General features: G+C 40.8%; 1 protein-coding gene, 2 long non-coding RNA genes and 1 pseudogene across 3 annotated transcripts; 3 read left to right on the top strand and 1 right to left on the bottom strand.

Annotated features, from left to right (window-relative positions):
• Positions 1-3,763: 3,763 nt before the first annotated feature.
• On the bottom strand, positions 3,764-5,488 carry LOC145653879 (leucine-rich repeat flightless-interacting protein 1-like). The gene is made up of 4 exons (XM_081708503.1): positions 5,442-5,488; positions 4,983-5,153; positions 4,279-4,358; positions 3,764-4,017 (listed from the first exon to the last, which is right to left on the bottom strand). The coding sequence occupies exons 1-3, from the start codon at positions 5,445-5,447 to the stop codon at positions 4,281-4,283; spliced, it is 255 nt and encodes an 84-aa protein (XP_081564629.1). The 5' UTR covers positions 5,448-5,488; the 3' UTR covers positions 3,764-4,017; positions 4,279-4,280.
• A 10,746-nt stretch (positions 5,489-16,234) lies between these two features.
• Positions 16,235-19,267, top strand: LOC145653894 (uncharacterized). The gene is made up of 4 exons (XR_014120135.1): positions 16,235-16,447; positions 16,598-16,789; positions 18,572-18,708; positions 19,188-19,267. It is a non-coding gene; the product is annotated as an uncharacterized LOC145653894 (long non-coding RNA).
• Positions 19,268-19,823: 556 nt separating this feature from the next.
• LOC145653875 (abnormal spindle-like microcephaly-associated protein homolog) lies at positions 19,824-21,226 on the top strand (annotated as a pseudogene).
• Positions 21,227-24,052: 2,826 nt separating this feature from the next.
• On the top strand, positions 24,053-25,656 carry LOC145653887 (uncharacterized). Its single transcript, XR_014120128.1, has 4 exons — positions 24,053-24,091; positions 24,580-24,604; positions 24,772-24,831; positions 25,032-25,656. It is a non-coding gene; the product is annotated as an uncharacterized LOC145653887 (long non-coding RNA).
• The last annotated feature ends 34 nt before the right edge of the window (positions 25,657-25,690 follow it).

Genomic DNA, 25,690 nt, shown 5'->3' with positions numbered 1-25,690 from the left:
ATGTAATATTTTGTCCTTAGAGGTAATTTACATATTTTTTCTGTACTCTTGTCTATATGCTGTCATAATTTTTTACAGAATCTTTCTATGTCCTTATAGTAATTTTTTTTTTTATATATATATATATATATATATATATATATTCTGTAAGCCTGCCTTTAATCCTAGTATTCAATACACTGGGAGGATCCAGATAGTTTGACCTGCACCACTGGAGACTTCTGGAGCTCAGGTAAAGACCAGACTTGAATTACAGAATCTTTCTATGGCATTCTAGAGAATTTACATTTTTTTAAAAATATATATAATCTGAGTTTTTACAGAATATTTATTTGTCTTTATAGAGAAAATAATTTTTTTTTAAATATGATGTGTAAACATTGTAATTGTATCTCAAACTTGTGTTTATATTTAATCATCATAAAGATTTTGTAAGTTTAATGAAATTGACATGATTTAAAGATTAAACCACATACAATTTTCTACAATTTTTCTACTTTTTTTAAAGGTTGATTTAGAATATTGTGAGGTAGCATGTAAATTGTTGTATAGTGAATTAATCACAAGTAATCATAGATATGTAATGTGCAGGAACAGACTGTGGAACAAAATCACACAGAACAAATATACAGTATATACAAGGGGTTTTCATCACACAGTCCACGTCTCACAACCGAATGTCCTTCATTGAGAACTATACGCCATCCTCTTCGATGTTGAAGGTCACAGACTTTCTTTTTGGAGGCAAGGCATCCTTGAAAATGTCATTGCCCATATCTTGGGTGCTATTTTTGTTCCTTTTGTGGCAACAGTAGAATTATAGCCCTGCCAGCAGAATCAAAGCCAAGGATCCTCCAAACTGCAAAGTGCACACTGATAGAAACCAGCATTTGCTGTCCATCTATACTGTTCCAGGAGTAGAAAAATCGTTTGCCTTGTTCTATTTGATTGGCACTTAAGAAACACATCTGACCCTATATAAGTTGTCCCCTCAACAGTGCAGATTGGCAACGAGGGAGCCGCCAGGAGATTTCGTCTCCGGTGTTCAATACCTGGAAACTTCTTCATCTGACACTGATTGGTAGTAGAAAGAAAATATCTGATACTAAGAAGAATGATCTTCCAAAATAAGATTAAATAAAATTTAAAATTTTTTTAAAGCTATGACACAAAGTAGTCATGTGTGTAATCTGTCCTAAGATATGACACACAGCAGTCGTGTGTGTTGTCTGGCCATGCTATGAAACACAGCAGTTGTGAGTGTTGTCTGTCCTAAGCTTCATCCTGGTGCTTTTCACCTTGTCCCCAGTAGTATCTGCTTCCTTCCGGGTCTCAGCACTGGGCTCATCCTCCTGCTCTGGTGTGAATACCTCAAAGTCCAGAGCTCCAGCTTCTTAGCAGCTATCTAGAAATAAAGCAACTCCCTGCTCCTCCTCCTGCAGTGACCTGCTGAGCACCTCACGTGCAGGCTCCGTCGCACACAGTCAACTGGTGCTGGTCATCGCCACCTCAGCTCCATCAGGGGTTTTATGAGCTCCTGATCTTTTCTGTTGAGCCCTGGTCTATTAATTTCCTTAACAGTACCTTCATCACCTTGCTTTTCTGAGGAATGAATGCAGACTCCAGCAGCTAAGACTGAATAGGCTCGGAGCCGTTTTGCTGTGCTCAAAGTGCCTCTTTTATATTTTCATTGAAATGTCATGTGGTCTTTTCAGTTTGGTTATCTGGGACTTTCATATCCTCTAAAGCTCCTCCCTCCTCCTGTACCAAAGGTTCTAAGGTTCCTCCCTCCTCCTGTACGAGAGGTTCTAAAGCTCCTCCCTCCTCCTGGACCAAAGGTTCTAAGGTTCCTCCCTCCTCCTGTACAAGAGGTTCTAAAGCTCCTCCCTCCTCCTGTACGAGAGGTCCTAAAGCTCCTCCCTCCTCCTGTACGAGAGGTTCTAAAGCTCCTCCCTCCTCCCGTGTGAGAGGTTCTAAAGCTCCTCCCTCCTCCTGTGTGAGAGGTTGCTCGGCAAGGTCCACCACTTTTCCACTCATTTGCACTCCTTGACTTGTTGCTCAATACATCGCCTTGACTTTGTCTATCACTCACACCTCCTTGAACAGTTTCTGTTCGGTTACAGTCCGTATGCTTTGTACAGTCTATATGGATGTCATTTGCAACCTGCATGAGGTAAACTGAGACAAGTTGCTTGGTGTTCTGCTCCTTGTGGTTCTCTAACCTTCCACTTCATGCTTCTGCCCCACTTTCAGCTCTTAGTAACTGCTCCACTTTTGTTCCATCAGATATTTTAGAGGGGTGGATGTCCTGTATCTGCACCACAGTCTCGTTGTTTGCGTGGTGAAGTTCCACTAACGCCTGTGCAACAAAGCCTGCTGCCTTGGCTGATCTCACACTGCTCGTGTCCTCATCTTCAGAAGCAGACCTCCGATCTTCTTCCTGAAATACAGACTCCAATCTTGGACTTGTGTTCTTCCGTGTTGTGCTGTCAGTTCCAATATCTTTATTTTTCTTTTGGTCTCTCTGGAATATCATTGGAAAGACATTTAAAGGCCGCATAGAATTCATTTTTTTTAGACTAATTGTTGCAGAGAAGGAATGGAAAAAAATCACCAGGAAGGAGGAATAAAATTCATTATGAATAAGATACAGTCTGGACACTGCAGAACCCCAAAGGCATTTGTAGAAGACTGCAGGTTTTGAAAAATTTAAAAAGCTGAAAGAGACACTGATTTCATGAATTATTCACTTCCGTTGGACAGAGAGAGTACATGATTAATTCTCCTAATAGGTTCTGGGCACTTTAGATGAAAGGATCAATTGTTTGAAACATAAAAATCAACACTTAGTTTGCAGCACTCCAAACTGTTAGAAATTAATATTCACTAATTGCCATATTAAGAGTAGGGACACCAATTCAAATGATATGTTTTATCATGAAAGGATAATGATTTCGATGTGTTATAAAATCATTTAACAGGTAAAACAAACCTGGTCTTTAATCTTACCCAAGATGCTGTCACCTGTGATGGTAGGTGTTTGCAGGTCGTGAGCCAAGCTAGAGGCCGATTCTACATCCCCTGGTGGATCAACTAAATTGCCTCCTCGCTCGACATTGCTCCAGATTTATCCCTTCAGAGCATCCCTAAGCCGGAAAACCTCACCCCTCAAAGCATTCCGCTCATCTCGGATAATATCCAAATATTCCTTCTGCCTCTCTAAGGCCGACCGTCAGCAGCAGGAAGAGCAACAGGAAGAAGGAAAAGGAAAACTAAAGATAAAATACAGAATGCCAAAAGTCTGCTTATACACACAGGCCACATAATATAAGAAATTCAAAATAACACAAGACAAAGACCACTGATTACATGACATGAAACAGGTCAGCTAGTCCAGGTGAGTGTTCCTCCATCAGAAGCATTTAATAGGTTAACTTCTACTGGGCAGCTTTAATGGCAAATCAAAGCACTGATCTGAAACTCAGTGATAGTACCACAGGACACGGAGCTGGAAGAACACCAGGCGAGTCAGATCAGAGCAGAGAGAGCAGACGAGTGAACAGAGTAGGAACAGCTGGGTGGGGATAAGAAGGACAGTATGTTCCTCCACAGGTGTGGGTGACACCAAGTGTCACATTTCATATGTTAGGTGGAACTGGATGGCAGTGCTGGCCTATTCAAGCTCGAGGAAGATAAAGAAAAGCCTTTATTTCTTTAAGCAGAAGGACATTTTAAAATGCCCAGAATCAGTGGTCGGCAACTTTACAGTTAAACCAAACGACGTAGAGAACTCCAGCTCAAGCTGGCCAGACAGTGGCTGGTCAGGGCTTGGTAATGGTAACGATTGAACACACACACACATGAGGAAGAGGATCTAAATGCAAGAGGTTTTAATAGTGAAACCAAACAAATCAGTGGGGGTCAGGCAGGTATTCAAGGTCAGGTTGTTCAAAGGTCGATAACACGGGGCAGAGTCTGGGGGTGAGGAGTGTCCAGGGGTCAGGCGGGAGAGGAGCTCTAAAAAAAAAACTGGCAGAAGTCAGAAACCACGAAGACAAAGAAAATTCTAGAGCACTCGGTATGCACCATAGAGTAGCAATATTTCACAGTGTGAATGTGGGGTAGGGAAACTTATAAAGGGGGCAGTAATGAGGAGAATGAGGATCAGGTGCTTGCTCGAACTCTGGTGAATCAGATGGGGGGTGTTTGCAAGTAGGCGTGGCGGTGCGTGGCTGAGTGTGGTTCCTGCGGTTCGTAATGGTAACAGGAAACCCTTACCTTCAGTATCTCAACGTCTTCTTCAGCTCACTGAACTGTAACTGAAGGACAGTATGTGCGTGGTGTTCTCGCTCATACTCCTAGCACACAGACATGGGGTGGAACAGTTTCAAACATGAGGGTTAAAGTTCTCACAGTGTCTTAACTCTGGCCGTTGGCCTCGGCCAAAGGAACACCACCATTTCATACTCAGTGAGGAAATTTAATGTGGTGTCTTTTAGTTATTTAATTATTATTTTGGTCAAGCAGTATATGAAAATATTGATTTACAACAATTTACACTTGGCTTTCTCTAACCGTGCTCACTTGCTAACAGTCAAGCCTCTTATGGGTGTGTTAAAAGCAGCATGCCCACGCCAGAACACCTGGCCTAGACCCCTGTCTTTCTCACAGAGCCACGACCACCCACAGAAAACCTGGTCTAGAACCCTCTGTGTTTCTCATAGAGCCACGACCACCCACAGAGCACCTGGTCTAGACCACTCTGTGTTTCTCATAGAGCCACGACCACCCACAGAAAACCTGGTCTAGACCACTCTGTGTTTCTCATAGAGCCACGACCACCCACAGAAAACCTGGTCTAGACCACTCTGTGTTTCTCATAGAGCCACGACCACCCACAGAAAACCTGGTCTAGACCACTCTGTGTTTCCCACAGAACCACGCCCAACTCACAACACCCTGGGCTTCTTCTTCTCGCTCACCTTTGTGTTCTCCTCACACTCCCTCTGTGTCTCAGACAGCTGCTCCTCCAGCTCCAGAAGTGTCTCCCGCAGCGTGTCCACCTGGTACATCAACACGGTCTTCTCATTTTCCAGCTGGGCATTGGACACCATAGCCAGCTGATACATCTCCTTAGCCTCTGCCAGTGAATCCTGGAAGATCACCAAGCAAAGGGTGTTTGCCTTAGTCATTTTTATGTGTTTGTACAAACATGTGCACACACACACACACACACACACACACACACACACACACACACACACACATATACATGCACACACAAACACACTTCTGGGAACATGTGCATTAGTGGCGAACCAAAGGAACTCAAAGCATGACTCAGCAAAAAAAACAAAACATACAGATGCATTCACAGACATATGCATATATGCAAAAGCAGTACGTGATCAAGTAAGTAATAAATGATGTACACAAATAACCTTCATCTCCTGTATGGAGGCCTCGCTGTCTGTTGAGATGGAGGCATCATAGCTGCCCCTCTGGAACAAGCCTCCCCACAGGAAGCGAGGGTGGCACCAGACAGTGTGGACGCCGTCCTGGGCGCCTAACAAGGTGCAGCCCGATTTAAGAGACAGTCAGTCAGTGTAGAGATCTGCAGTAATTAAACATCTACTATAGACATTTGTAATTAGAACATAAGTGAAATAGAACTGAATAGAATAGAATAGAACAGAACAGTAGAATATCAATCAATCAAAATTGATTTATATAGCTCTCTTGACAACAGATGACACAAAGGAGCTTTACAACTGTTCAAGTCCAAACCCCCAGTGAGCATGCCAAGGCTGACAGTGGCAATCAACAACAGCGCCACCTATATATATATATATATATATATATATATATATATATATATATATATATATGGAAACCCTGCATTGTAGTTGAAGGCAAGTATCTATCTATCTATCTATCTATCTATCTATCTATCTATCTATCTATCTATCTATCTATCTATCTATCTATCTATCTATCTATCTATCTATCTATCTATCTATCTATCTATCTATCTATCTATCCCACTCCCTCACTCTCTCTAACACACACACATACACACACATTCTGGATGTCCTCCAACTAAGAGTATTAAAAGAATGAAGAATGCCAATAAGAAAAAAACACATTTTGTATGGTGATGATGAGATTTCAAAACCACAGACAAGGTAATAAATAACATTTTCATCAAATGTGAGTGTCTTCGGAAACATGGCCTACAGCAAAAGGCATTTTATGTAGTTTGAAAGATATATTTATGGTTTGGGTTTAATGTGGTAATGACTGTGTTTAATGTGGTTATGTTTGTGTTTACTGTGTACTGTTTAATTTCTTCACATCTGCAGACACACTAAGTAGGATGATATATACATTTGTAAGTTTGATTATGAGCTGACTGCAACTTAATACATACAGAGTGTATACTGTTAAACCAGGTACTACACACAGAGTACATAGTATACATACAGAGTATATAGTATACATACAGAGTATATAGTATACATACAGAGTGCATAGTATACATACAGAGTATATAGTATACATACAGAGTGCATAGTTTTACCAGATTGAGTGCTACAAACTCATGTATCTAACTAATATATATATGACGAATGTCATGGTCCTCTCCAGCTCAGATATCTTCAGCTATACTGAGTACTGACACCAACCATTTTCTCCAGCTCAGATATATTCAGCTTTTGAGTGTGTGTGTGTGTGTATGTGTGTGTGTGTGTGTGTGTGTGTGACCTGTCGATGTTGCTGTGAGCAGAGCTGCTCTAGCTGGCTGTGCTGCTGTAGGAGCTCTGGCTCCTCCTGCTGCTCGTGTCTCGGGCTCCTCTGCTTCAGTACCCTCAGCTCCTTCAGCTCGTCCATTAATTAGGTCTCTCCTGGATTCCACCTCTTCTGTGTCTTTGTAATAGTCTTCAAAATCATCTTCAATGCCTCTAGCACAACACCACCTGAAAAGTTTCATTGTTAGACCCATCCTCTTCAATGTCTTTCCACAGACTGATCTGGAATGGTAGTGTGCGTGGGATGCCCTTCATTTGTGACATTATGACATGGGACATCATTATGACATCTTTTTTTTTTTTTAACATTGTTTATATCTTTTTCTTTGCCATTTGTAATTGATGTTTTTCCTGGCCTTCTTTTACCAATGCCATTGCCAACACTAATGTGTTCATTGGTAGTGCAAGCAGATGGTCTGTTGATTTAAATGGGTGAAAAGTGCAATAAATTCATTCTTCTTTGCACTGATAGAATCCTTTACACTCGTGCACATCTGAGCCACAGCTTCAGCCAGTGTCATAGTTTCAAGGCGATTTTGGACTCCTGTTTGTGCCAGCTAGGGATACATTTGGAGGACACAACTAAGAACATATGCTAAATTCTAGAAATGTAAATGTAAATGAGTGAGGCCATTGTTTAATCTCAATATTATCAGAAAATATAAGCCAGCAATAGCTTTTCCTATTAGCCCCAGTAATTATAATACTCTCCGAGGTACTGAGGTACAGGATGTTTTGGACAGATGTCCTTCATCAGCTGTGCAAGCAAAGTGCTTCTGAATTAGTAGTAGGAGGAACCATGTATGGCTTGCCACCGGAGATTGTGGTAAATATAACATTGTTGCTTAAGAATACACTTAAGAATGACAAAATTAGGGGGGGGGGGGGAATTAGTACTTTGTTACAGTGATCACATTTGCAATTTAAAACAAGAAACTAAAAATAGAATGTAAAATGGCACTAAACTTTTACTCTTCCAGCTTGCATGGAAGGAAAACCCTAAATAACCATGGTTACCTCCAAGGAAACATATGCAGTCAACATTATATTGTATCAAAATGACTTCACAGGCAAGGACATTGCTGCTTGTAAGATAGCACCTAAATTCAACCATTTATCGACTCATCAAGAACTTCAAGGAGAGAGGGTAATTGCAGTACAGAAGGCTTCAAGGTGTCCAAAAAAGTCATGCAAGCGCCAGTACCTGAGACCATTCATGTGTGTGGGTTGCTTCTCATCCAAGGGAGTGTTTGCTCAAAAGTTTGGCTAAGAACACTGCCATGAATAAGGAATGGTATCAAAACATCCTCCAAGAGCAACTCCTCCCAACGGTCCAGGAGCAATTTGGTAATGAACAATGCCTTTTCCAGCATGATGAAGCACCATGTCACAAGTGGCAAAAGTGATAACCAAAGTGGCTTGGTGAACAAAATATTGAAATTTTGGGTCCATGACCAGGAAACTTCCCAGATCTCAGTCCCATTGAGAACCTGTGGTCAGTCCTCAAAAAGAGGGTGGACAGAACCTGTGATCAACTCCAAACCCTGATTAGGCAAGAATGGTTTGCCATCAGTCAAGATTCTGTCCAGAAGCTGATATCCAGCATGCCAAGAAAAATTGCAGAAGTCTTAAAAAAAGGGTTTTGCTTAAACTGGATGTATTTGTCAATAAAAAGTAAAAATAAATAAAAACTTAGGAAATGCTTATAATTGTACTTCACTATACCATATAAACATCTAACAAAAGGATCTAAAAAAAACACAAACAAACAGCAGACTTTGTGAAAACCAAAATTTGTGTCAGTCTCAAAACCTTTGGCTAGTACTGTACACCTGAACTGACAACTGAAATACTGTACAAGCTGAAAGAAAGGACATGTAGTTATTGGTTATTTCTGAGAGTTTTGCTCAGAAATTCGATGGAGCTTGTGCCTGTTTGTTTGTGTGTTTTGGGGGGTTGGGTAGCGTGCTGAGGTTATGCCTTTAGGGGGCCATGGTTAGTATCTGAGGTATGGGCATTTGCTGCATGGAGCTCATGTTGGCGGTTTCTTTGCCCCGGTAGCACTTTACCATGTAGCCATTGATACACTTGCTATTCACAGACATGATGGCATGAGCCGGTACCTCATGGGAGTCAAACCTGTTTTGGTCAAAACATCTCTGATCAATCTTTAGCCACATCACAATGACACCAGCATAGTTTAATATAGGAACAGGCATATCGTAATCACAGTATGTTGCAATAGAAATGGTAATTACAGTACATATGATGGCAAGTTACACCTGTTAGGTAGCAAGCTACTTTCAGCGCACCTGTCCTAACTTTATCTTACACGTCTCTCGATACAACACATCTGTCATGATTGGCTACTCCCTAGCATCCTATTGTCATGGTTTCCGTGTCTCATTGGTTCATTTTCTGTAGTTCTTGTTTTGGTTTTCACCTCATTTGCATCACCTGTGCATTATTAGTCCTCATTACCCTGTGTAAGTAAAAGCTGGCTTGTTGCCTGTGTGCTTGCTGGTCATTGGCTAAAGCCTAGCCTCTGTTTCCGATTCAGCCTACTGTTTTCTTTGCCTGTTTTTTTTTTTTATATCTAGTGTCAGCTCTTATCGTTACTTGTATCATTGTTATAACCTGCTCCCTTTTTCTCATCGTGTGCTTTTATTTGTTTGTTTAAGATGTATTCCTGGACTCTACGTGTTGGCTCACTGACCCTGCACCGTTTTCACGACTCTGATTATTGATTTTCCCTTAATAAATCTCGCTGTTCTCGGCGTATGCGTCCGCCTCACATTCGCTCCACGTTACAATGCCTCACGAAGGAATAGCTTTTATCCGGGAAAACACTGATCTCCATGATCTGCCTGAATGGAGAGAACATCTGTCTCATCATCTGACCTAGAGCAGAGAAAAGGGAAACGCAGTGACAAACATGCAAATCTTGAGACAGGCGAATCTAGTGGCTAATGTGCTTCAAGAGATAAATTCAGGCATCTGATACTAGATCTCCTGTCCTGCACTACAGTTTTAAGCCAAATTTACTGTGTATTAAATAAATCAGTGTTAAATAAGTGGGTATTAACTAAGCGAACATGGTGCTGTGCTAATGCAGTCAGTGCTGGATCAGAATATGCCAGAAACAGCCCTGTTCAGATCACAGTGCATGCTCACCAGAGCCTAGATGGACAGTGCACATTTCTCCCCTATTCCAGCTCCCCGCACACCTGAACCTGAACTGAGCCTTTGGCATGACCGAACACCTGTTGCAAATGTGCTGGGCAGGGAACAGAAGAGCAAGTGCCAAGGATCCAAAGTCCTGTGCTGCTTCTGGTCCAGCCACTGGATTTCAATGACACACTATAGAAGGTTTACAAATTCCTTTACAGAAAAATACAGGAGAAAATGAAAAAATACGAATAAACAAACCCTGAACTGAAAGTTATGGCACTGAACATAGCAGTCACTGGTAGCAGCCAGAACAGTTCAGAGTACAGTGCTGGTTTAGTACAGTAGGATAGTAGGATAATGTGCAAGACTGCAACAGGAGTGCATAGTTAATTTGTGTGAGGTTTGACTAGGATTAGCTTTTAGCCAAGCACGGACCCCAGCTCGCTTCCCCCGCTTCTGCTTCCTTGCACACCGCTTGCGGTGTCTCCCCTTCGGTATCCGGACTTAGGCGATGCCGTGGTCTGCAGGCCTGGTACGCATAGCAACCCGAGCTCACAGAGCGTCTGAAGCACGCCGACGTCCAGGTAGGTTTGTGCATGGTGTCTTAAGTGTAGCAGGCTATGGCGGTGGTATACAGGGAGCTTTGTTGTTTCTATGTATGTGTGGTTTAAGTTGCTGGAAAAAAGTAGTATAGACGACAGATAGTAGCACAATAGCGCCATTATCGGACCTGGAGTGGCCGCGGCGTGCTACCGCGTCGCCATTTTCCTGCTCCTGCTTTTGTGACAGAGAGCTGCGAAGTGAAGGTCTTTGTGAGAATGACCCAAACACTCTGTATACTCTGATGCTTTCAGTTCCAAGGAAGTAAGGTCTAGACCAGGTAACCTCCCTCATCTCCCGAGGGAGGTGGACTGGGATGCCCGAGTTGTGGAATGTCACGATCCACCTGTCAGGAAGAGGCCCACGACCTACACAAAAGACCCAAACCATACACGACCATTTACTGAGCATGTGATGCCACATGACTGGATGATACAAATGTCAATCAAAATATCACTTTCAGTAGTTAATAAATGGATTCACATTGTGCGTCAGTTTCACTCACATAGAATAAACCTAGTCCTGCACTAAACTGCAGAGCCAAAAGTAACTCACCTTTAGAAATTAGATTTAGGTTTAAAATCTCTCTGGGAAATGGCCCCAATATCTCATTATTTACACAATAAAATTTCAAGCAGCACCATAATTCTTAAACGTGGAAGTCAACTCCTTTATTTTTGCACAGATTTAATCATAGATTGTACCAGGAAATGGATTCAAGGTATGTATTTGGGACTAAATGACCCTGACATAGTAGCAAATCCCCCACTGAAATCATGCAATGTTGGATTACTGTGCAATGTTTTTGAATGATGTTTGCATATGTTAGTGACAAGCCATCAAAGAGCCATCATCAGCAAATCACACTACAGTGTAGTATTGAACTGAAGCATTTTTACAGTGCTATCAAAATCAATTTTGTGCCAATTAACTGCTCAGCAGACAATAACAGAAACATCCCACACACCTCATAAAAGTAACTGAGGTCCTCCTTGTTCACCTGCTCCTGTTGAACAATCATCTCAGGCATGAACTCGCTCGTCTCCCTGTCTTCCGCTTCCAGAAAGTTCTCGCTGAAATACTCCAGCTCGTCCAGCACGGCAAACTCAACCTTGTTCGTGTGATCAGCCTCAGCCTCTTCACCCTTCCTGACCAGGCCTGAGCTGCCTTGCCCCGCCGCCTATAGGAACAGGTTGCCGGGTTTGTTGGATGCACCGAAGCGTCTAAACGAGGTGGTGCCCTTGGTGTGGGGGGGTGGGGGGGTGTATCCCTGTCCTCGGCTAGTGCCAGGAGTCAGCACAACCTGAGATAACGTTCATTTCCTTGGTGTCAGTGGACATTTGCAGGGGAGGCGATGGAGGAGCATTACATTCACCGATTCCTGACTCCCCACTAGTGGGAGGCTCCTCTGGGAGAGAAGACAAAAACTCACTGACAGCCATTGCCCAATTTCTAACAATAATAGAAACTATTTTCATGAAAGGACTAAAAGGAACTAGCACAATATTTTTGGAGATATCTGCCTTACGTCTTACTAAAGACTAACGTGCAAATCATGGCGTGCTGAATATGCCAAACTGACTACATTGTTCTTTATATTAGTGTAGAAACCATATCTTAGAATCACTGTCTCAATTAATGGAAATCACAATGCACTCAGCTTAAACCTCATGTGCATCTAAACACTGTCCATCCTTGAACAATGAGTCTCCTGCTAGAGCTGGAAAGGTCAAATGAGAGGAGAAAAGGCAGAACTGCTTCATTACTGCCACATTTTCACTGAAGCTAACCGCCTTAGCAGAGTGAGGCACAAGCAACTTATATAAAGCAGCCACCAGTGAAAGATCTGCTGTTCATCAACAGAAGAACAAATAGAAAAAGCAGACAAATGAAATGTGGCAGCCATAGCACACAATAGCCAGTACAAACAGTACAAACATACCAAACCCACAAAGAAAAAAACACCAGTCAGAACCAAACAAACACTGGCACAAGAGCGAGGGGGCACACAAAGAACCAAAAATGAACAGCCAAACAGAACCAGGGAAAAACAGAGGGCAGACCTGGATTACATAAAATGTATAAAGATTTTTCAGGTCCTGTAGAGAATTTACTTTTTTTTTTTTATATACGGTCATAACTTTTACAGCAACTACCATATCTTTTTTATAGTGCCAGATGTGTAGCGACAGAAAATGGAGCCAAGCGGTCAATCAAGGAAGAGTTATGTGCTTACACTCCAGACCCTTTCCACTGATGGAGAAACATCTGCCCCCTCCAAACCCCCTGTGGAGAAGCCTAACCCTTAAATGATAAAAACTACGTAAAGAAGGATGTGCATCATTCTCACCAGACTCATCCAGTGAGATGAAAACATCTGTCCACTTCAAACAACCTTCAGAGAAACCTAGAAGAAAAAAAACTAGTGAGAGAGATCCATGATCCAGACAAGAAAAAATCAAATATTTAAGTACACCTCAAGTCGAATGACTTGGGCATCTTGTTAAAGAAACATTCAGCAATCAGTATGGTTGACCTATTGAACACAATCAAGATTCAGTCTAATTTTACTTCTAACACTTATATTATTGCTCTTTTATATTTGCAGGCACCGTGCTCATGAAGTTCCAGAGTTTATATGATGGGAGCCGACCTGAAAGGAAAAAAATAGAAAACGTAGCTCAATCAAGAAGTCATGTCATTACATTTTTTAAACTTCATGTGAAACAAAACAAAAGAAATTGGCAGAGACCTCTCCTTCATAGGAAACGTGGAAAGACTTAAGTTGTAAATCCTTCAGTTATTATTTGGCAGCTTAGTATGTCCTGTTTGTGGTTGCAGATGCAAGAGGACAAAGCGGCAACCACTCAGAAGCACTGTATATTTAGCACACAAAAATTATAATTCGGCACATAGGAGAATACGACACCAGTAGAGGTGTCCGTCTCAACCAAGCAGCCTCCAAACTTGTCCTTTCCACATTGTCCATGGAGCTCAAATCACTGGACGAAGAAATCGCAGTTCACCAGCAGACCATGCACAAGGAGAAATGGGGTATGCTCACTACCTAAAGCCACACGTGCTAATTTAGCTCTTTGAAAACTGAAAATACAGGAATTTGTGCTCAGCTTGGAAGACTCAAAAAAATTCCAAAGGGAAGCATCTAATTCAATTCCCAAACCTTTGAGTGTTATATGAGTGTATAGGAAAACTATTTATATTCTCTGTAAGAACGTTGAAAAAGTCTGTAAAAGTCCCTCGAGCTTCCCCTCATATAAAGAATAGGCTCAGGGTTACACAGTATAGAAACATATGTGTATTCTCTATGAGGAAATGTGAAATTTCTTACAGTCTATACTAAAAATATGTATGTTCTCTATAAGGACAGAAAGATTCTGTACAAGTTCTATCAATGTATAGAAAAAAAAAGTAAATTCCCTGCAGTTCCATAGAAAGATTCTTTAAACATTCAGTAATACAATTTGAAACGGCAGTTTCCAAAATGTGGGCCTACTCATAAACAAGCATAAAATTGCGCCGGTGCTATGTATTAGGCTACCTCATATATTTTGTATGTGAAGAATTATTCTTTCATAACTTTTCTGTGGAAAACCTAAAAGACCGATTAAAAATAAGGCGTTCAATCTCAGACATTGCCTGCGGTAGCTTTTTCATTTCCCCGTTATCCTGTGTATGATGGGCTTAACTCAAACATACGGATACACATTCTGTCAAATTTATATAGAACGTTCAAACAAGACTGGTTACATGGATGAACCTATCAAGGATTTGACATGCCTCTTATTAGTTTCAGAGATAGCATTAGATGGCTAACTGGTGTTTTATTACGTGGAAGAAAACGTAAACTAAAAAAGTCGACATGATTAAATGACTAATTAAATGTATGTGATTTGTGTGACTTCCAAAAAAGAAATACGCATACAGGAAGCTTGAACTTTCTCGTCAAACGCCATCGTTGATATTACACGAAGGCTAGAGCTAGGAAAAGTAAGGATTAGTTATGTAGGTTAAGTAGCTAAAATGTGTGAGCAGATAAAACATTAGCGTTCAAAGCCATACTGAAACAACTGTTAATTCAACCATAAGCATGAGAGCAATAGAGCATTTCCTCTGATATCCTTGCAGTGGCGCTATTCTGATTTAACTGATCACAATGCAACAAATAAATGCTAAACTATATTATGCCAAAGGTAGAAGAGACTTTGAAATAGGGTATATGTGATTATCAGTCACTAACCTTCCAAAGGCCAAATATTTTTTGCTCTTATTCCACATTGTTTTACAGACTCACACCCAAATAAAACATGTGAACATAACAGTTTGTTGTTAATTGTATCTCTGTTTCCCATTCTTGTATTTATAGTCAGATTTAGTGTTTGTGCTAAATCTGTTTCGTCTCATTCTTACATTTCTATCACAATTTAACATGGAATTGATTTTGATTTCCATCGTTTCATGGTGGTCCCTCAGACGAGTAAAGATATCCTGCTGGCGTTCTCGCGGGACTTTCTCAGTGGTGAGGGCAATCTCCCACTCCACCTTGCTCTTCTAGGTCTCGCTGTGTCCCACAGCCAGACGCCCCTGGCTGAGTTCAGCTTCGCCGTGCAGAAGCTCGCCGTTGACCTGAGATGCGGCGTTCGCTTAGCGTAGCTTTAAAAGGCGCTTCAATGTTTGTCTTCAGTATATGTTTATTTGATCCTAGGTTGTTCTTTGCTATGATACAAGAGATTTGCCTTAATTCTAGGTCAGAAGGTCCACTTGACCTTTAGTGGAAGGGACATGGGATTGAGTGCTTTGGTTTCGTATACATGTTGATGGCGGTTAGGGGAATGGCCTGTCTGATGAGCACGATACTAGAACACTCAAGATCATCATCCATGTGCCCTGTACACATGCATCAGTGTTCCCTTCTGTGGGAGGTTTTAGATGAGCCATAAAATGTTGGAATCATTTTAGGGACAGTCACCGATGCCAGAGACATAGTAGATGGACTCAGCGAGAAGACCCTTAATCTACTGTGGAAAATCGTTTTTAACTTTCAAGTATTTTGTCTTATTCTGATTTACATCCTTTGTGTGCTCTGATTTTGTTTATAAATTCACAACAGTGTAAAATTGATTTGGTCATTACCCATTAGATTTACATCGATTCAGCATTTATATACTGTATTCTAAACTTGGATGATAATTTCATTTAAAAAATTGATTAGAATTGTCATAATATACAATATTGCTAATATAATTCAGCTATAAGGTTTCACATCTAAGCCTCATGGAGAGATAAGTCATGTTATTGCTTGTATTTAATTATTGTGGAATAATTTAAAATTGTACTTTTTAAAATATTAATATTAATAGTTTGAACATAAATTTTACTATTAACTATTAATTTTAATATTAATTAATATTAATATTAATAGTTCCAAATTGTAATGCTGATGATATTAACTACCATGATGAACTCTGCTCTGTACATACCGTAATTATCTTGTAAACATTTATTTCTGTTGACATGGGTGACCGTCCATTTGACTGCCACAGTAACAGACTGCACCCTGCACTGCAGTGATTTAAATAAGCAGGCAGGCTTCTTTCTTTTTATATGGATCAAATAGCAATAATTCATCATTTAGGTTGACATCATTTAGCTTGATGTGGAACAACTCAAAGAGGAAATCTGCGTCCTCGGGAAAACATGGAAAACAAAACAGATGTTGGTGTTGTTTGAGGGCTGATAAATGTGTTGTGAGTTGCACAAAAGAAATGCCAACATTTCAACATCCCAGAGAGAAAATACATCTGCTCCTGGACTGGGTCAACTCTGTCTGTGAATTTTACAGTTTAAAGGTGGGTGGTGGTTGTTTGTGTGTGTATGTTTATTTTGGGGGTGATTTTTCTTTTCCCCCTCAAGCACCAATAATGTTTCATTGATTTACTACAGTTTATTGTGGCTGGAATCGAAGTTAATGGAGCCTGTGTCTTTGATTCCTCTCTAAGCTGAAAATGTCACAGTTGCTTTCTCGGGTGGCAGAATTCTTTGCTGTCTGATTCATCACTACCATCCAAGCCGCCTGCCGGCTGAGGACATTCACCAGGAAACCACCCAGACCATCAAGTGTGGCTATCAGGGCAAAGTGAAACTAAACATCTCCAGTGACTCAGACTGCTCCTTTGCAATGGAGCAAAATGGTAACATTTCTCCCCATTATTTATGACCTGCATTAGGAGGACATGTATACTGATTATATGTATGTTTTATGTGAGTAGATTATGGTAGGAAGTTGCACTGCCTTTTAAAAATGTAACAATTCTTAGCTAATGTCTTAGCTAATGAGTCACCATCAGTGGATTTCAAGGTGCTTCTTGAGGATGAGAGGAGTAATTTTCAGCTGGCTCCATCTGGTAGCTTGTATCGCTGAGCTCCCTTCCACCGCCCTGTTCTGTGGCTGAATTTCTCTTCATTCTTAATGTCTTCTCTGTGAACAACAAAGGAAGGTTGCAGTAATCATTCCGTCCCACATCAGGAAGCAAATCAACAAACAAGACTAACAGAGGCTACTGTGGGCAGCCAGGACTATTCAGCACTGAGCAGACACACTGATGAGGAAGGCCAAGTTGTACTTACAGGGGATGCAGCGGTCTGCTGTGCTTTTACAAGCAGCGTTCCGTGGTATGAAAGCCAGCCACTCTTTGAGCCAAAAGCATCAGGCTGCCACTGTTCTGGGCCCACTGTGCCCAGATGCAGTATTTATGCATGAAATATACTGCTGTTGCCATTCAGCAAAAACACTGTGCCACACTTTATGCCTGCCAGCAGAGGGAGCACTTCCTGAGACTGTGCCATGCTGCGGTTCTCCTACAAGCCTGCTACAGAGGTCAGAAGGTCAGGAGAGAAATTGCTCTTCAGCAGCAAGCAGTTACTCTGATTCAGGTTGCTTTCAGAAGGCATGGACCAAGTTCCAGGTCATGAGGCTGTCTGCCGTTATCATACAGAAACATTACAGGTTATATATTCAGGCGACGAATGACCATGAGGAATATGTGAGGCTTAGGTGTGCTATTCTCATTCAGGCAGCTTTCAGATGGCACTGCATACGTCAGAATATAACAGCGATGCACAACGTTGCCACCGTCATTCAGGCTGCTTTACAAATGCACAAGCACAGACGTGCATTCCGAGGACAGTGGTGGGCAGTGGGCATTCTCCAGGAGAGATTCCGAGCATTCCTGCTGGCCAGAGTGAAGCAGGAGTGTCAGAGGAGGTGGGTTACTGACGCCGTCACTCTGCAGGCCTTCTGCCATGGCCAGCTCGCAAGGCAACGCATAAGTACTCCGCAGTCAATTTTCTGTATCTATGACCATTACATACATTGGAAAAGAGAACCTTTGTTGTGAAATCACTGTTGGCAAGCATCACTTCCCAACTGGTCAACATCATATGTTTGTAGAACAATTTAATAAATATTTTATACTGTTTCTGAGACATCTCTAGCCAGGTTAAATGTCTAAATCTGAAACGTGCGTTTCTACGTGTTTTTGTAGTTGCTCCTTTACTTTAACAGTTTTGCATTGATGATGGGCAGCGCATCTGTTGGCTATTGCCAGGCTGTGCTTGATATTGCCACTGCAGCCTGTTTTTGACCATCATTCTAGGGAGAACAAGCTTCTAAAAAGAGGGTGGTGACCATTCATATTGTCAGTCACGTAAACATGATTGAACATGATTGAAGTCAAAGCCATGGCATGTCATCTTTAACACTAATGACCCCAGCAGTCCTTGAGCCTGTCCTCAATTGAGCTTTGTTTGTTTAGGTAACAGACTCCCTGACCTCCACTGTTTTATACAACCTGAACATTTATATTACACTCCTTCAGTGCAATCACAAGTGCAACTGGACTGCATAAGATTCAATGGCTGAAAATGCCCTTTCAGCTCTAACTGTGCATTACTCTCATCACCCCTGTCTCCAGGCATAGGAAGCTGCACACGCTTGTGGTGCGTCGGCGGTTCAGTGCATCTCTGTGCGGTGAGGATCCAGAGGGCCCTGCGAGCTCACTGGGCACTGACAGCAGCCCGGAGGCAATTCTCCTCCGTCCTGTACATCCAGGTACAGAACTCTTTCCACACTCGGGCGATTCTAATGCTAAGGCTTTGGCAGTGTGATGAAATGAACATGTCCAACAGAAAATGAGCATGTCCAAGTGCCCCGATGCTCTGTCTTCACAGCAGTATAGACTCAAACAGCAGTGTTCAAACATCTGAGCTTTATTCAATAATGACTATGTACCTGCTAACCAGGTAATCTTTACCTTTTCATGGATGGTGTAGTACAGGGGACTGGTAGTTTGGCCATGGATGTGCCTTCGGAGGAAAAAGTATACTATTCTCAATTTAAGCATGGAAGCTGCCTTTTGAGACTGGACAACCTGACTCAAATCTGACACAACCAATATATATATCACATTCTAAGCTATTTTACTGATCTTGTATTTATTTACAACTAACAAGTAAGCCCAACATAAAGACCTGACATGCTACTATACCATCTAAAATGCCCACCTCTCTGCCTTGTTTGTGTTGATCCAGCATTGGGTCAGGGCGAAGCTTCAAAGAAAGCAATACCTTGAGCAAAGAGAGAGCATCATCAAGGTACAGAGAGTGGCTTGGTTTCACCGCCGCAGTCAAGCTGCCACTGTTATCCAGCACATGGCCAGAAGATTCCTTCTGAGACGCAGGAAAGAAAAGTTTCGGCATGGAATTATAAAGGCGCAGGCAGGGAAATAACTTTCTTGGATGTCTGTTTTGCGTTTTTTAAAATTTATTTGGTGACTCTCTGGTTGCCTTAAATTACATAGTTAGATTGCAGATGGTTGCTGTGTCAATTACCTTGGAAACATCACAGTAAACTTTGACAACACTTGGCCAACAGAGAGCACATGATGAGGCACTGCATCATTCTCTGGTGATCAGAGAGCCTGCCAAACTCTTTATACAGTTCTAGGTGAGGGTGTTATAGACAGATGAGAAATGGGGATAGATAGTCTAGAAAGTTGATGGTGAGTAATCAAAAACAAGCTAGTGTGTCCTGCCAAATGGTGAAATTACAGTGAGATGTCCTGCTTGAATTTCAATAGAACAGGGGAAAACACAGAATTTAACAATATGCTTTTGTAAGAAGCTGTAATATCATGCAACAATGACATTTATGATATCTTTAGACCCTTTGGAGAGGTCATAGCTCAAGAAAATTCCATGATACCTCCAAGGTCATTTCCATCCGACATTGCCTCAGGAAAGTCAACAGGAAAGCCAAAGAAGACAAGCTGTATCACAAGACCAAGACTGCCCTGAGTTACCTTCTGGAATATCACAATTATACCCACATTCTTATGGCCTTAAAGAATTCAGGTAATAGAACCATGGGCAGAATACACAAACATGACTGTCGTTTCAAGGTGAGAGCATCAAACAACATCTTTGTTGTGATTGTGATTAAAGAGACTGCAACCAGACTTTCACCAGGGTGTTGTGAGCGCCTTGTGAACAGTGGAGCCACATGCACCGTCTTCACCCTGATAAGGAGCTGCGACCGCAGTGTTCCTTCCATGGAGATCATCACCTTGGCAATCCAAGTTCTTTTCAATTTATCAAAGGTACGTGATCATGTCCTAATATACAGTATTCATCCGCAGCATCTTGTGCTGTTGCCAGCAAAGATCTGCATTTTATATATATTTTTCTGCTGTTTAGTTTTCTGCTTTGTCCTTGCATGCTATGCTTAATGTTGCATGCATAGGTCATTGTTTGATTGAATTACAAATGCAAACATTTGTATTTCATGTGGTCAGAAGAGTTCTGTTTGTCTCAAGTCTCTTGTGTGACTGCTTTGCCGTTTGCTGTAGTACAACAAAACCATAGATACGGTTTGAGGTGGAGGACTCTGTGGACAGACTCTTGGACCTGCTCCAGATCTACAGAGAGAAAGCTGGGGACAAGGTGGCTGACAAAGGAGGCAGCATCTTTACCAAAGCATGTTTATTTTGGTGATTTTGGTACAGGATGAAGGACGTGCAATGGTGGGTATTTCCAGGATGTCATTAGTACACGGAGTAATTCAAGCCTTGATGCTGGTGCGTGTACTTAATTTGGTGTTTTGCCCCCACTAGGGGGTAAGAACGCTTCCCAGGGCCTCAGACCGTATATGCAACGTTTACCACCTTACAATACGAAAGTACAAAATGGACACCCAGAGCACCAAAGTCAAACAGAGGATGAATGTCTCACAAAATGGAAACATCCTTCTGCAAGCCACTCCCCAGAAATCCAAGTCAATGGCAAGGTATGTTTGAGAAGTCTTTACTTGATTGTACACTATGCATGTGTGCTTAACTGTACGTGTTATTCTAACCACTAAAAGCTAGCTAGCCAAGCTGTGTCACCGACTTTATAAATTCCCTATAATTCTGTAAGCTCTATATTGTTGGAGAGTAAGACTAGAGATAACTTTTACTTTAATTTCATGAATTCTTTCTTTTGTATCATGTCTTTGTTTGATTGTTCTTGAAACAGTTTTGTACTTAAACAGTTCTTCAGAAAGCAAAGCAGGAAGATATTGTAGACCTTCTTGTTGCCATCGAGCTGCTGGTCTCTGTGTGTGCGTGTGTATATATATATATATATATATAACATTATTTTTCATAATTAAACTGACCTCGTACATACTTTTATATTCTTATCTAACCTTTCAGAAACATTTTTGTTGTACTTGCCTTTACATTTTTATATGCGTTGTTTCTGCATAATTTGGTGGCTCATTGCCAGCTCGGAAATATTATAAAAACAGATGCTAAACCATTGATTTCAATAAAAGGCGTGTCTTTTCTGTGTACTACATTTTTACTTGTACTTAAATGATGATGAAAAACTGGATGACTATCTATGACAAATACTTTGGATTTGAATATTTTTAGAATAGTTTGGTATTAGTCATTTTTAATATATTTTTTTCTAATATATAAATGTTCCATGACTTATGAAGCATCAGCTAATTTACATTACTCACAACTGAAGTGTTTTTATTTGTTACAGATAACATTGTCAGCTGTTGGGTACTGCCAGCCTTTCACCAAGTCAAGCAATTAGGTGGCTGCTAAGACTGAGTGACATTGTCACTGACCTATCCATGATGAGGAGGCGTGACTAGACTGGGGAGTTGGGAAGGTTTTTGCTGGAATGTTCTCGTGCATTTTCTGTCCATCTGTACTGTTCCAGGAGTAGAAAATCGTCTCGTCTTGTTCCATTTGATTGACACTTTAAGAAACACATCTAACCCTATATAAGTTGTCCCCTCAACAGTGCAGATTGGCAACGATGGAGCCGCTATGAGATGAAGATTTTGGCTCCGGTGTTCAATACCTGGAACCATCTTCACCTGACACTTGTAGGTCCCTGCATCTGACCTCTTGAGCCCCTCATTGATAACCGATGTATCTGCTTGACTTGGATCCGAAGAGTTAAAGTAAACTCTGTCCATCAAGGGAAATGGAAGTTAGAATATAATTTATCAGAGGTATAAAGAAGGATGGTAGGATCTTACTTATGAAGGTCAAATTTAAGTGTCCATTCTATCTCCAGAGGTCCGTGATCCATATCTTCCCAGGTAAAATGGCATCCAAGAATAACCCTGCTCCCAATTGCCTTATGAACAGTTGTGGGATCACTTGGAAAGATCTTCAGTGCTACTGTTGACAGCAGCATAAGGAGCACCACCATCAACAGTAGCAGCCCATGCCTGAGGAATCGGAAAAAGGCAAAAATCTAAACATTTTCAGCATCAGAACTCTGGTAATGTTTATGTGACAAATTGCAATAACTAGGGACTGCTACCACAGGTAGAGGAATTACAGTAGTACCCCAAAGTTTGCGGGGGTTACGTTCCTAGACCCCACCGCGAATTTTGAATATGTTCGTTGTCCGTCCAAAAATGCGAATTTTGGACGGACAACTAATAAAGGCCTAAAAGGACCTATCTTCATATGTTAAACCTTAAATATCTCCCCAAAACACTTCAAGTTCATTTAAAAATTGATGTTATAATTTACATCACCCTTTAAAATTGTACAGGTAAACGTAGATGATTCTTCTGGCCGATTCCATCCTAACGATGTATTTATTCCTAACGTTGGATACATTTTTAGCAGTTTCACGGAAACTTGATGAAACGGTATGTCTAATAGCCGCTCCGTTCTTCTGGATGTAGCGTACCGTACTTTCACACACACGCAAAGCTAACACGCTACACGATACACTTGACACAACGAAATAGGTCGTGAGACGCGATAAACTGCGACTTTTAAGTGTGAGGTTCCAAGGAAAAAATACGTGAACTTGTGAAGCCGCAGATTCAGAAGCGGGAATTTTCGGGGTATTACATCATGGGATATTACATAATTACATAATCTTTCTTTCTTTCTTTTTTAATCACCTTTAGTAGAGAAATTACGTATTTCTTTGGAAAAACTAAATATAAAAAATGCAATTCAAAAAATGTCTCACCCCCACAAGTGGAAGTGTTGAAATGAAGAAATTAAACAGATTAAGATCAGGGTTAGAAATGATTTTTTTTTTCACATTTTCTGGTTACAGAATCTTTCTAAGGAGTTGTACCTAATTTACATATTTTATCTTGTACACTGAATCTTTTAATATCCTTGTAGATAAAATATTTTTTTCTGCACACTGTCAGAACCTTTACAGAATCTTTCTATGTCCTTAAAGAGAACTGACATATTTTTATTTCTATATTCTGTAACCCTAACCCTATATGGGTTATGCAGTTCTAGAGAATTTATATATTATTTTCTATATGCTGTCATAATGTTTACAGAATCTTTTTTCAAATTTCCTTCCTAAAATATGCATGTTTTCTATATTCTGTAACCCTAACCCTAGCATCCAATACACAGGGAGGATCCAGATGGCCTGATTGCCCCCACTGGAGATCTCTGGAGTTCAGGTAAAGAACAGACTTGTATTACAGACATTTAACAGTATCTTTCTAAGCAGTTCTAGAGAATTTACATATTTTTCTATTAACTGACAGAACTTTTACATAATCATTTTTCTTTTAGATACATATTTTTTCCTGTATCCTGTAGAAATAATCTGTGACACGGGAGCTCAGGTAATGACCAGAATTGCATTACACAAATTTTAAAGAAACTTTACTTCCTTATAGAGAAATGGTGATATGATTATTCTAACCCTAACCCTAATGTCTTAGAACCTTTTTTTCTTAAATGATCTCATTACAGAACAATTCGGTAAGCCTTTGAATATTGAAGAACTTTGACCTTTTACTTTTTGAACAACACAACAAATGTAGAACACAACAGAGGCAAACAGCAACAAAACCTTAACTACCAGGCACCAGTGCACAAATCAAAGAATTTGCTAAAGGAACAGCCTAATGGCAAAGGATTTCTGGGAAAGTAAGTCAGCACTATTCCCATTTAGTGATACAAGCAGAAGCATTTATTTCCCGTAATAATTAATATAAAGCTGTCTCAATCTTGGTTCTATTGACTTCCACAAGAATATTTGGTTCAGGTACAATGTTAAGGTTGGACGAAGAGAACGTTGTTAGATCTGAATACTGGAGAGATCTGATTTGCGGGCAGGGTTTGGGGTGGTTTTGGTGTAGGCACTGGACAGACTCACTTTCCAGGTGATGGCACTGCATGGACATGCTGTAATGCCACATTGGCATCTCAGCACCCACTCAGCAAAAGGGGACATGCCAAGTCAGATATCTTCTCACAAAGGGCTCAATAACCATGACATGACAAAGCAGGATTAATGCTTTAATTCTTCTGTCACTTTTCTGTCACTACCTCTCTGTAACTGCATTATGATGGCTGACATAATTACTAGTAGTGATTCATATGGTAAAACACATATACTTTCCCATCCCTTCCAGTGGCATCAAGTGGAATTTCACTAAGGTATGTCCTTCCTTAGCTCCTATTCACATTTATTTATGGAAATTTAGAACCATTACATTTTATCTCTCTATCTGGTTCCTTGTTTTTAAATTCACTGCTTGTCTGCTCTTTTGGCTTAGAAGGTGCTGTGATGTTGTGACTGATGTTTGTGTGTGACATTTGTACAGTTCCTCATTGACCGAGACGGCCAAGTTGTGAAGAGATATTCTCCACTGAATAATCCCAGCGTAGGAAAACAGACAACAACAAAAAACCCTCCATAAAATCACCATAAATTATTGTAGAAATTTGTTTATACTCTTAAAGATTGCATATGTACTCGTAGATTTCACCCAAATTCACCCAAATGATATCAGATTGTTTTTACAGAGTGAGCTGTTGGAATTGTCTCAAGAATTATGCAGCTATAGCTGTTCTTCCATTTCAGGTGGTAGAGAATGATCTTTCCAAGTATTTGTAAACTCTGTGTTCCCACTGGGCAAGATAACTTCTTAGCATCCCCCTCCCGTTTCCGGCCTTTCCTGTGGACTTCTGTGCGTCAGCGGTGTAACCCCATGAATTTGTGATGGTTTGTCTTGAAACCCGCTCTGCGGAAAAGACAGACCTGATGCATTTGGCGTGCACTCCATCCTGGGAGGATCACCAGAGCACAACCAGTCAACCGGACAGGAACCTGATTCCCCCACTACCCTACTGATGCATTCACATCATGATAATTCACAAAGGAGTATTTCTTAATACATTCTTAATCTCATAAGAGTTAAACTCTTACAACGTAATCTTGCATTTAAACTGGATTTTTCTGTATTTAATGTTCTGTTTTTTCTTCTGTCCTTGTAGACATACATAATAGATAATACAGAATATGAATCTGTTGACATACTTATTGCCGTCTTCCAAATGAAGCTGACCCATAGCTCTTTGCTTGTGGTGTTGCATTAAATAACAACAACAATAATAATAAAGCATCTAATGTTGCACATACATTAAATCATAATGAATAGCGCTTGTATTAAGATTATTACAATTATTAAACTATATTTTATTTTAAATATATTGTTTGTGTGTTCTTGTGTATCAGTCCAA

This window comes from Electrophorus electricus, chromosome 26 (genome assembly GCF_041902795.1).
Source record: "Electrophorus electricus isolate QZ-2024a chromosome 26, ASM4190279v1, whole genome shotgun sequence".
In the NCBI taxonomy this organism is placed as follows: Eukaryota; Metazoa; Chordata; class Actinopteri; order Gymnotiformes; family Gymnotidae; genus Electrophorus; species Electrophorus electricus.
The sequence above is the reverse complement of the archived record's forward strand: the minus strand, read 5'-3'. Positions and strand labels throughout refer to the sequence as shown.

Excerpts from the sequence above, each read along its gene's own strand:
- LOC145653879 (XM_081708503.1), bottom strand. Across the intron at positions 4,359-4,982 it reads AGTGTGAGGAGAACACAAAG|GAGTATGAGCGAGAACACCA; the intron begins GTGAGCGAGAAG and ends TCTGTGTGCTAG.